Genomic DNA, 13422 nt, shown 5'->3' with positions numbered 1-13422 from the left:
GCAATAAGGTCAGAGGGGTGTGGTATATGGCCAATATACCACAGCAGAGTGCCTGGACACAGCCCTTAGCCATGGTATATTGCCCATATACCATAAACCCCTGAGGTGCCTTATTGCTATTAAAAACTGGTTACCAACGTAATTAGAGCAGTAAAAACATGTTTTGTCATACCCGTTGTATACGGTCTGATATACGACGGCTGTCAGCCAATCAGCATTCAGGGCGCCATCCACCCAGTTTGTAATGTAATCTATACAGTCCTCAGCCATGTATTTCTGCTCTGTGACTTGGTGTATGTATTCAGTATGTGTGTACTCATTACCTCTGTTTCTGTCCCTTACAGAACCACCACCATCCCCATGTTCATCTCCAGTGTATATGAATTCAAATTCCTGTGTGTGTCAACTGTTGGGTTGAAGGGTTCCCCTCTAACCGGGGTCGGAGTCAGTGGGTCACAAACCAGCAGACACGTAGAGCTGGGTTGCTCTCTGTCATTGTCTTTCCACGATTCCTCGCATCCCATCTCCCCCCACCCCCTCCTCACCTCCTCGCTCTCTCCCCTACCCCCTCCTCCCCCCCACCTCCTCTCCCTCTCCCCTACCCCCTCCCTCCCCAACCCACACCTCCTCTCTCTCTCCCCTACCCCCTCTTCCTCTCTCTCTCTCCTACCCCCTCTTCCCCCCAACCCCCACCTCCTCTCCCCTACCCCTCCTCACATCTCTTCTCTCTCTCCCCTACCCCCTCTTCCCCCAACCCACACCTCCCCTCTCTCTCTCTCTCTCTCTCCCCCCTCTCCTCTCTCTCTCCCCCCACCCCCCCTCTCTCTCTCTCTCTCTCTCCCTCTCCTCTCTCTCTCCCCCCACCCCCCTCTCTCTCTCTCTCTCTCTCCCTCTCCCTCTCCTCTCTCTCTCCCCCACCCCCTCTCCTCTCTCTCTCTCCTACCCAGTGTGTAGAGATGAGTCTTCTTGTCGGTGTAGAACTTCTTCAGGTCGACATCGGCCCTCTTGGCGTGTTTCTCCTCCAGGTCTTTGTTCAGAGGGCTCCTGTGGCGGAAGATGAAGTGCAGCTTGTAGTCCTCTCCACACTTATCAGGACCAAACATGATGGTGTAGGAGGTACGGTCATTAAACTGCTCCTAGAACACCACAACAGTAAGGTACAGCGTTACAGTCAGCTATACTGAGACTATACTAGGCAATGTTAGAGCTGGAAGTCATGTTGAAACCAGGGGATTTTTCTGCCATTGAAATCCTTGGGCGGGCCGAAAAGCAAAGTACAGCATTACGGAGGCATATAAATAGAGAGAGTTAACTTTAGAAGTGGGAGCCAGGCCAAAGTCAAGTATCAACAGATCTGGAACTAGACTAACCAACATCATAGATCAGATTATAGTAATAACACCAACAGATCTGAGACTAGACTAACCAACATCATAGATCAGATTATAGTAATAACACCAACAGATCTGGGACTAGACTAACCAACATCATAGATCAGATTATAGTAATAACACCAACAGATCTGGGACTAGACTAACCAACATCATAGATCAGATTATAGTAATAACACCAACAGATCTGGGACTAGACTAACCAACATCATAGATCAGATTATAGTAATAACACCAACAGATCTGGGACTAGACTAACCAACATCATAGATCAGATTATAGTAATAACACCAACAGATCTGGGACTAGACTAACCAACATCATAGATCAGATTATAGTAATAACACCAACAGATCTGGGACTAGACTAACCAACATCATAGATCAGATTATAGTAATAACACCAACAGATCTGAGACTAGACTAACCAACATCATAGATCAGATTATAGTAATAACACCAACAGATCTGGGACTAGACTAACCAACATCATAGATCAGATTATAGTAATAACACCAACAGATCTGGGACTAGACTAACCAACATCATAGATCAGATTATAGTAATAACACCAACAGATCTGAGACTAGACTAACCAACATCATAGATCAGATTATAGTAATAACACCAACAGATCTGAGACTAGACTAACCAACATCATAGATCAGATTATAGTAATAACACCAACAGATCTGGGACTAGGCTAACCAACATCATAGATCAGATTATAGTAATAACACCAACAGATCTGGGACTAGACTAACCAACATCATAGATCAGATTATAGTAATAACACCAACAGATCTGAGACTAGACTAACCAACATCATAGATCAGATTATAGTAATAACACCAACAGATCTGGGACTAGACTAACCAACATCATAGATCAGATTATAGTAATAACACCAACAGATCTGGGACTAGACTAACCAACATCATAGATCAGATTATAGTAATAACACCAACAGATCTGGGACTAGACTAACCAACATCATAGATCAGATTATAGTAATAACACCAACAGATCTGAGACTAGACTAACCAACATCATAGATCAGATTATAGTAATAACACCAACAGATCTGGGACTAGACTAACCAACATCATAGATCAGATTATAGTAACACCACCAACAGATCTGGAACTAGACTAACCAACATCATAGATCAGATTATAGTAATAACACCAACAGATCTGGGACTAGACTAACCAACATCATAGATCAGATTATAGTAATAACACCAACAGATCTGGGACTAGACTAACCAACATCATAGATCAGATTATAGTAATAACACCAACAGATCTGAGACTAGACTAACCAACATCATAGATCAGATTATAGTAACACCACCAACAGATCTGGAACTAGACTAACCAACATCATAGATCAGATTATAGTAATAACACCAACAGATCTGGGACTAGACTAACCAACATCATAGATCAGATTATAGTAATAACACCAACAGATCTGGGACTAGACTAACCAACATCATAGATCAGATTATAGTAATAACACCAACAGATCTGAGACTAGACTAACCAACATCATAGATCAGATTATAGTAACAACACCAACAGATCTGGGACTAGACTAACCAACATCATAGATCAGATTATAGTAATAACACCAACAGATCTGGGACTAGACTAACCAACATCATAGATCAGATTATAGTAACACCACCAACAGATCTGAGACTAGACTAACCAACATCATAGATCAGATTATAGTAATAACACCAACAGATCTGGGACTAGACTAACCAACATCATAGATCAGATTATAGTAATAACACCAACAGATCTGGGACTAGACTAACCAACATCATAGATCAGATTATAGTAATAACACCAACAGATCTGGGACTAGACTAACCAACATCATAGATCAGATTATAGTAATAACACCAACAGATCTGGGACTAGACTAACCAACATCATAGATCAGATTATAGTAACACCACCAACAGATCTGGGACTAGGCTAACCAACATCATAGATCAGATTATAGTAATAACACCAACAGATCTGGGACTAGACTAACCAACATCATAGATCAGATTATAGTAATAACACCAACAGATCTGGAACTAGACTAACCAACATCATAGATCAGATTATAGTAATAACACCAACAGATCTGGAACTAGACTAACCAACATCATAGATCAGATTATAGTAACACCACCAACAGATCTGGGACTAGACTAACCAACATCATAGATCAGATTATAGTAATAACACCAACAGATCTGGGACTAGACTAACCAACATCATAGATCAGATTATAGTAATAACACCAACAGATCTGGGACTAGACTAACCAACATCATAGATCAGATTATAGTAATAACACCAACAGATCTGGAACTAGACTAACCAACATCATAGATCAGATTATAGTAATAACACCAACAGATCTGGGACTAGACTAACCAACATCATAGATCAGATTATAGTAATAACACCAACAGATCTGGGACTAGACTAACCAACATCATAGATCAGATTATAGTAATAACACCAACAGATCTGGGACTAGACTAACCAACATCATAGATCAGATTATAGTAATAACACCAACAGATCTGAGACTAGACTAACCAACATCATAGATCAGATTATAGTAACACCACCAACAGATCTGAGACTAGACTAACCAACATCATAGATCAGATTATAGTAATAACACCAACAGATCTGAGACTAGACTAACCAACATCATAGATCAGATTATAGTAATAACACCAACAGATCTGAGACTAGACTAACCAACATCATAGATCAGATTATAGTAATAACACCAACAGATCTGAGACTAGACTAACCAACATCATAGATCAGATTATAGTAATAACACCAACAGATCTGAGACTAGACTAACCAACATCATAGATCAGATTATAGTAATAACACCAACAGATCTGAGACTAGACTAACCAACATCATAGATCAGATTATAGTAATAACACCAACAGATCTGAGACTAGACTAACCAACATCATAGATCAGATTATAGTAATAACACCAACAGATCTGGGACTAGACTACCCAACATCATAGATCAGATTATAGTAATAACACCAACAGATCTGAGACTAGACTAACCAACATCATAGATCAGATTATAGTAATAACACCAACAGATCTGAGACTAGACTAACCAACATCATAGATCAGATTATAGTAATAACACCAACAGATCTGGGACTAGACTAACCAACATCATAGATCAGATTATAGTAATAACACCAACAGATCTGGGACTAGACTAACCAACATCATAGATCAGATTATAGTAATAACACCAACAGATCTGGGACTAGACTAACCAACATCATAGATCAGATTATAGTAATAACACCAACAGATCTGGGACTAGACTAACCAACATCATAGATCAGATTATAGTAATAACACCAACAGATCTGGAACTAGACTAACCAACATCATAGATCAGATTATAGTAATAACACCAACAGATCTGGGACTAGACTAACCAACATCATAGATCAGATTATAGTAATAACACCAACAGATCTGGGACTAGACTAACCAACATCATAGATCAGATTATAGTAATAACACCAACAGATCTGGGACTAGACTAACCAACATCATAGATCAGATTATAGTAATAACACCAACAGATCTGGGACTAGACTAACCAACATCATAGATCAGATTATAGTAATAACACCAACAGATCTGGGACTAGACTAACCAACATCATAGATCAGATTATAGTAACACCACCAACAGATCTGGGACTAGACTAACCAACATCATAGATCAGATTATAGTAATAACACCAACAGATCTGAGACTAGACTAACCAACATCATAGATCAGATTATAGTAATAACACCAACAGATCTGGGACTAGACTAACCAACATCATAGATCAGATTATAGTAATAACACCAACAGATCTGAGACTAGACTAACCAACATCATAGATCAGATTATAGTAATAACACCAACAGATCTGGGACTAGACTAACCAACATCATAGATCAGATTATAGTAATAACACCAACAGATCTGAGACTAGACTAACCAACATCATAGATCAGATTATAGTAATAACACCAACAGATCTGGGACTAGACTAACCAACATCATAGATCAGATTATAGTAATAACACCAACAGATCTGGGACTAGACTAACCAACATCATAGATCAGATTATAGTAATAACACCAACAGATCTGGGACTAGACTAACCAACATCATAGATCAGATTATAGTAATAACACCAACAGATCTGGAACTAGACTAACCAACATCATAGATCAGATTATAGTAACACCACCAACAGATCTGGGACTAGGCTAACCAACATCATAGATCAGATTATAGTAATAACACCAACAGATCTGGGACTAGACTAACCAACATCATAGATCAGATTATAGTAATAACACCAACAGATCTGGAACTAGACTAACCAACATCATAGATCAGATTATAGTAATAACACCAACAGATCTGGGACTAGACTAACCAACATCATAGATCAGATTATAGTAATAACACCAACAGATCTGAGACTAGACTAACCAACATCATAGATCAGATTATAGTAATAACACCAACAGATCTGGAACTAGACTAACCAACATCATAGATCAGATTACAGTAATAACACCAACAGATCTGAGACTAGACTAACCAACATCATAGATCAGATTATAGTAATAACACCAACAGATCTGGGACTAGACTAACCAACATCATAGATCAGATTATAGTAACACCACCAACAGATCTGAGACTAGACTAACCAACATCATAGATCAGATTATAGTAATAACACCAACAGATCTGGGACTAGACTAACCAACATCATAGATCAGATTATAGTAATAACACCAACAGATCTGAGACTAGACTAACCAACATCATAGATCAGATTATAGTAATAACACCAACAGATCTGGGACTAGACTAACCAACATCATAGATCAGATTATAGTAATAACACCAACAGATCTGGGACTAGACTAACCAACATCATAGATCAGATTATAGTAATAACACCAACAGATCTGGGACTAGACTAACCAACATCATAGATCAGATTATAGTAATAACACCAACAGATCTGGGACTAGACTAACCAACATCATAGATCAGATTATAGTAATAACACCAACAGATCTGGGACTAGACTAACCAACATCATAGATCAGATTATAGTAACACCACCAACAGATCTGAGACTAGACTAACCAACATCATAGATCAGATTATAGTAATAACACCAACAGATCTGGGACTAGACTAACCAACATCATAGATCAGATTATAGTAATAACACCAACAGATCTGAGACTAGACTAACCAACATCATAGATCAGATTATAGTAATAACACCAACAGATCTGGGACTAGACTAACCAACATCATAGATCAGATTATAGTAATAACACCAACAGATCTGGGACTAGACTAACCAACATCATAGATCAGATTATAGTAATAACACCAACAGATCTGAGACTAGACTAACCAACATCATAGATCAGATTATAGTAATAACACCAACAGATCTGGGACTAGACTAACCAACATCATAGATCAGATTATAGTAATAACACCAACAGATCTGGGACTAGACTAACCAACATCATAGATCAGATTATAGTAATAACACCAACAGATCTGGGACTAGACTAACCAACATCATAGATCAGATTATAGTAATAACACCAACAGATCTGGAACTAGACTAACCAACATCATAGATCAGATTATAGTAATAACACCAACAGATCTGGGACTAGACTAACCAACATCATAGATCAGATTATAGTAATAACACCAACAGATCTGGGACTAGACTAACCAACATCATAGATCAGATTATAGTAATAACACCAACAGATCTGGGACTAGACTAACCAACATCATAGATCAGATTATAGTAATAACACCAACAGATCTGGGACTAGACTAACCAACATCATAGATCAGATTATAGTAATAACACCAACAGATCTGGGACTAGACTAACCAACATCATAGATCAGATTATAGTAACACCACCAACAGATCTGAGACTAGACTAACCAACATCATAGATCAGATTATAGTAATAACACCAACAGATCTGGGACTAGACTAACCAACATCATAGATCAGATTATAGTAATAACACCAACAGATCTGGGACTAGACTAACCAACATCATAGATCAGATTATAGTAATAACACCAACAGATCTGGGACTAGACTAACCAACATCATAGATCAGATTATAGTAATAACACCAACAGATCTGGGACTAGACTAACCAACATCATAGATCAGATTATAGTAATAACACCAACAGATCTGGGACTAGACTAACCAACATCATAGATCAGATTATAGTAATAACACCAACAGATCTGAGACTAGACTAACCAACATCATAGATCAGATTATAGTAATAACACCAACAGATCTGGGACTAGACTAACCAACATCATAGATCAGATTATAGTAATAACACCAACAGATCTGAGACTAGACTAACCAACATCATAGATCAGATTATAGTAATAACACCAACAGATCTGGGACTAGACTAACCAACATCATAGATCAGATTATAGTAATAACACCAACAGATCTGGAACTAGACTAACCAACATCATAGATCAGATTATAGTAATAACACCAACAGATCTGGGACTAGACTAACCAACATCATAGATCAGATTATAGTAATAACACCAACAGATCTGGAACTAGACTAACCAACATCATAGATCAGATTATAGTAATAACACCAACAGATCTGGGACTAGGCTAACCAACATCATAGATCAGATTATAGTAATAACACCAACAGATCTGGAACTAGACTAACCAACATCATAGATCAGATTATAGTAATAACACCAACAGATCTGGGACTAGACTACCCAACATCATAGATCAGATTATAGTAATAACACCAACAGATCTGAGACTAGACTAACCAACATCATAGATCAGATTATAGTAATAACACCAACAGATCTGAGACTAGACTAACCAACATCATAGATCAGATTATAGTAACACCACCAACAGATCTGAGACTAGACTAACCAACATCATAGATCAGATTATAGTAATAACACCAACAGATCTGGGACTAGACTAACCAACATCATAGATCAGATTATAGTAATAACACCAACAGATCTGGAACTAGACTAACCAACATCATAGATCAGATTATAGTAATAACACCAACAGATCTGAGACTAGACTAACCAACATCATAGATCAGATTATAGTAATAACACCAACAGATCTGAGACTAGACTAACCAACATCATAGATCAGATTATAGTAATAACACCAACAGATCTGGGACTAGACTAACCAACATCATAGATCAGATTATAGTAATAACACCAACAGATCTGGGACTAGACTAACCAACATCATAGATCAGATTATAGTAATAACACCAACAGATCTGGGACTAGACTAACCAACATCATAGATCAGATTATAGTAATAACACCAACAGATCTGGGACTAGACTAACCAACATCATAGATCAGATTATAGTAATAACACCAACAGATCTGGGACTAGACTAACCAACATCATAGATCAGATTATAGTAATAACACCAACAGATCTGGGACTAGACTAACCAACATCATAGATCAGATTATAGTAATAACACCAACAGATCTGGGACTAGACTAACCAACATCATAGATCAGATTATAGTAATAACACCAACAGATCTGGGACTAGACTAACCAACATCATAGATCAGATTATAGTAATAACACCAACAGATCTGGGACTAGACTAACCAACATCATAGATCAGATTATAGTAATAACACCAACAGATCTGGGACTAGACTAACCAACATCATAGATCAGATTATAGTAATAACACCAACAGATCTGGGACTAGGCTAACCAACATCATAGATCAGATTATAGTAATAACACCAACAGATCTGGGACTAGACTAACCAACATCATAGATCAGATTATAGTAATAACACCAACAGATCTGAGACTAGACTAACCAACATCATAGATCAGATTATAGTAATAACACCAACAGATCTGGGACTAGACTAACCAACATCATAGATCAGATTATAGTAATAACACCAACAGATCTGGGACTAGACTAACCCAACATCATAGATCAGATTATAGTAATAACACCAACAGATCTGGGACTAGACTAACCAACATCATAGATCAGATTATAGTAATAACACCAACAGATCTGGGACTAGACTAACCAACATCATAGATCAGATTATAGTAATAACACCAACAGATCTGAGACTAGACTAACCAACATCATAGATCAGATTATAGTAATAACACCAACAGATCTGGGACTAGACTAACCAACATCATAGATCAGATTATAGTAATAACACCAACAGATCTGGGACTAGACTAACCAACATCATAGATCAGATTATAGTAATAACACCAACAGATCTGGGACTAGACTAACCAACATCATAGATCAGATTATAGTAATAACACCAACAGATCTGGGACTAGACTAACCAACATCATAGATCAGATTATAGTAATAACACCAACAGATCTGGGACTAGACTAACCAACATCATAGATCAGATTATAGTAATAACACCAACAGATCTGGGACTAGACTAACCAACATCATAGATCAGATTATAGTAATAACACCAACGTACCAGATCCAGGTCATCTTCGTCTGACAGCAGTTTGATGTAGGCTCCACCACAGTCAATACCATCCTGGAAGTTCACCTCATACCTAAGGTAAACGCACACAGGTTTCTCTAAAAGTTCAGCGGTTAATATGAATTAGCCTCAAGTGTACTCAAAAGCTAATTTTGAAAATGCACTTTTATACACAAAACAAAAAAGGTAAGAGGTCAAACTCACTGTACGACTAGGGCGTCGTCCCGGAAGAGGAAGGGTCTGTCCAACAGGGAGGCGATGGCGTGATGTTTGGCCCGGGACTTAAGAACCAGACCCATGTCTCCTGGTACTTTATTCTCCTTCAGCTGCTCCACAGACCACTTACCTGGAGAGGAGAGAGGGGTCAGGAGAGGAGAGAAGTGTCAGGAGAGGGGTCAGGAGAGGAGAGAAGGGTCAGGAGAGGGGTCAGGAGAGGAGAGAGGGGTCAGGAGAGGAGAGAAGTGTCAGGAGAGGGGTCAGGAGAGGAGAGAGGGGTTAAGTAGTAGAAGAAACAGGGTCGTCTCTCACTGACACACTGGCAAAAAGACACATGTGCGTGCCCATAAAACACACACAAGTGGAGAGTGTAGAGTGGGGGGCAAAAGTGGTCTGTTTCTTACCATCATATTTAGCAATTTCATCGTCTGCGTCTTCCTTCATTGTCTTTGACACCTGCCACCTGTCCAGTGAGCCGTCGTCAAAGGTCTCTGAGAAGTACACCTCTCCGATGGGAACAGGAGTCTTGTAGGTCACCTATGTTTTTCAGCCAATGGGGCAGAGGGGTTACTTTGTGTGTGAAATATAACACAAACTGAGGGATATATAGTGTAGGGCTAGGTCCAGATTCTTCACCCTTATCCAGAAGTGTACACTTCACACTACCCATCATGGATTTAAATAATCGGCTGGGGGGATTTTCTGTCACTGTAAAACCCGGAAGGGTGGAGAATCGGGACTCAGCTTAGTACACATTTACTGACATGATTTCCTGAAGGCCCCGGCTAAAATTGGGGTTATGACAGTGAGATTGTAGTTAGGGTTTAACTAGCTACGGGTACACAAAAATAATAGGCAAATGATTAGGGTTTCAAACTCAAAAGGGTAGAGATACACTGGAGGGTGTAAAAAACACACCAGGCATGCATCCAAAATGGCACCCTATTTCCAAGATATTGCAAGACTTCTGACCAGGCCCCACACACGTGGTACACTACATAGGGAGAAGGGTGCCATCTCAAATGTCCCCACCTAGGTCATCCTACTTCCTATTGGGTGACCTTTGACTGACCTGGAAGGAGACGTTGGCATCGGTTCCCTTCTCCCCTTCCGCCTCCCCTTCCATCTCCGCCTCTCCCTCTATCTCTGCTGAGTCTTCCCTATCTTCTACCATGTCTTCCACCATAGCTTCCTCCATCTCCAGGTCCAGGTCATCCTGAGCTTCAGCCTGGGACACAGAGAGAGCCAGGAGGGAGAGGAGCAGCACACACGCCCAGCCCCACCACAGCTTCATCTGGAGAGAGACGTGGAGATGGATGGTAGGGGGAAGGGAGGAGAGAGTGGTAATGGAGAGGGTGAGGGGGTGGAAAGGTGGGAGGAGAGGTGAGGGGTTGTGAGAGGAGGGGGAATGGAGTGGGTGGGGGGTGAGAGAGGGAGAAGAAGGCGTGACAGTGGGGATGGAGAACATGTGAAGTAAGGGTGTAAATGGAGGATTTGAGGAAGACGGACCAAGAGAGAGAAAAGCAAAGAAAGAGGTCAGGAATAAGGTTAATACACTTCTGATTTCAAAGGTACTTTTCCAGACACTATCTTTCCATCTACAAATATTTTCTAAAAACAAAATAAGGTTTTGTCACTGTAATGCAATTTGGCCGTATGCAAGGAAATGGATGGCTTTCACAAGAGAAAGATTATACATGGCTCTGCTTTTTCCAATAAAAATATATTTCTGAATGTTAAAAAACAGACACCCTAAATCAGGTTTCAAAGATGTGTACCATGAAATACAATTACTCATGAATCCATGCGAAAATGGTTTTCTGCATTTCAATGACTTGCAAAATATTGACTTGTCACCAACCAGGACACTTTTCAGATTATAACTAGACAAGCATTTCATCAACTTGAACCAATAAGATTGCCAGCTACAATTGAGTAAAGGTTGAATATGGCTTGATAGAGTATTTTCAAAATCAATGGCCCTCGGGGCTGGAGTAAACATAACGTCGAGCTGATTGATGGAACGTTTGGGGGAGGTGGATGTGGGTCGCCAACAAAGCAAGGAGCCACTGTCCCTCAGGCAGACTACAGTTCCCTAGGGGATGCCCATATGCCCCGAGAGAGAGCACCAAAATTAACCTACAGCTGCCGACCAGAAGTGTCCACAAAACTCCACATAGCCAGGATTGTTAGCTAGGACCACTGTAGCTACTACTACTAGAACATTCTGTCAGGCTAAGCGCATTATCAAGACATCACATCAGCAAGCCATCTTTCATCATATTTCTGTCACGTCTTTTTATAGGAAGCAAGTTATTTCAGATATATATATATATATATATGGAGTGTCGGCAATATTTGGCATTAACTAACTGCACAAGCAAAGCTAAATAACAAACTAGGTAACGTCAGATAACTAACGTTTTTCGCGACAGTTCACCGGACGTCCCTTGCTATCTCCTGCAACCCCGTCCGTGTGTGGCGCGAATTAGCGGGCTAGCAGAGCGTTATCAATAGCTAGCTATGTGGTTACTAAATACAGCGACATTTCAGACATATTCATAAAGCCTAACGTGCCAAATGTAAACATATTTCCATTCTGAACAAACGGCCTGTCTGAGAAAAATGCATTACGTTAGAAAGCTAAGTTAGCCAGCTAATGGCTACGCTAAACTAACAAAATGTGTTGTGTTGCAGTTGTCACGCACACAGAGAGTCAGGGAAGAATGAATGAGTGTAGCTAACTAGATAGATATCAAGCAAACAAACCTTGTGCAATTGGAAAAAATATTCAAGTTGTGTGATGTTTTCTGCGCCAATATCCTCAAACAACTTTATTTTCACTGCGTTCGACCCACTTCGAGTAAAACGCGGGTACCAAGGCCTGGAGGAGCTGGCTGGACAGATTGCCGTGGAGACCCTCGAACGTCGATAACGGTTAGCGACTTCTGCTAACTGCGCATGCCCGAGGACAGAGAACCAGAGAACGCCATTGGGGTGCCCATTTCAGAATAAAAGTGCTCTGCCTTGTAATAACACACTAATTTTCGTCCTAGATTTCTATGTACACCCCCTCAATGCATAACAGTTTAGATATTTGTCATTT

At 39.8% G+C, this 13422-nt stretch overlaps 1 protein-coding gene across 1 annotated transcript in view; it reads right to left on the bottom strand.

Annotated features, from left to right (window-relative positions):
• LOC106596930 (calnexin-like) overlaps positions 1–13329 on the bottom strand; it is a 28029-nt gene extending 14700 nt beyond the window's left edge. Inside the window, 6 exon segments of the mRNA XM_045716288.1 lie at positions 944–1136; positions 10092–10173; positions 10305–10446; positions 10721–10853; positions 11389–11610; positions 13086–13329. Coding sequence (XP_045572244.1) covers positions 944–1136; positions 10092–10173; positions 10305–10446; positions 10721–10853; positions 11389–11610 — 772 coding nt within the window. The 5' untranslated portion in view covers positions 13086–13329.
• Between the last annotated feature and the right edge of the window lie 93 nt (positions 13330–13422).

The sequence above is a fragment of the Salmo salar genome, chromosome ssa04 (assembly GCF_905237065.1).
Source record: "Salmo salar chromosome ssa04, Ssal_v3.1, whole genome shotgun sequence".
In the NCBI taxonomy this organism is placed as follows: Eukaryota; Metazoa; Chordata; class Actinopteri; order Salmoniformes; family Salmonidae; genus Salmo; species Salmo salar.
Note: the sequence above shows the minus strand (reverse complement) of the source record. Positions and strands in the feature narration are given on the sequence as shown.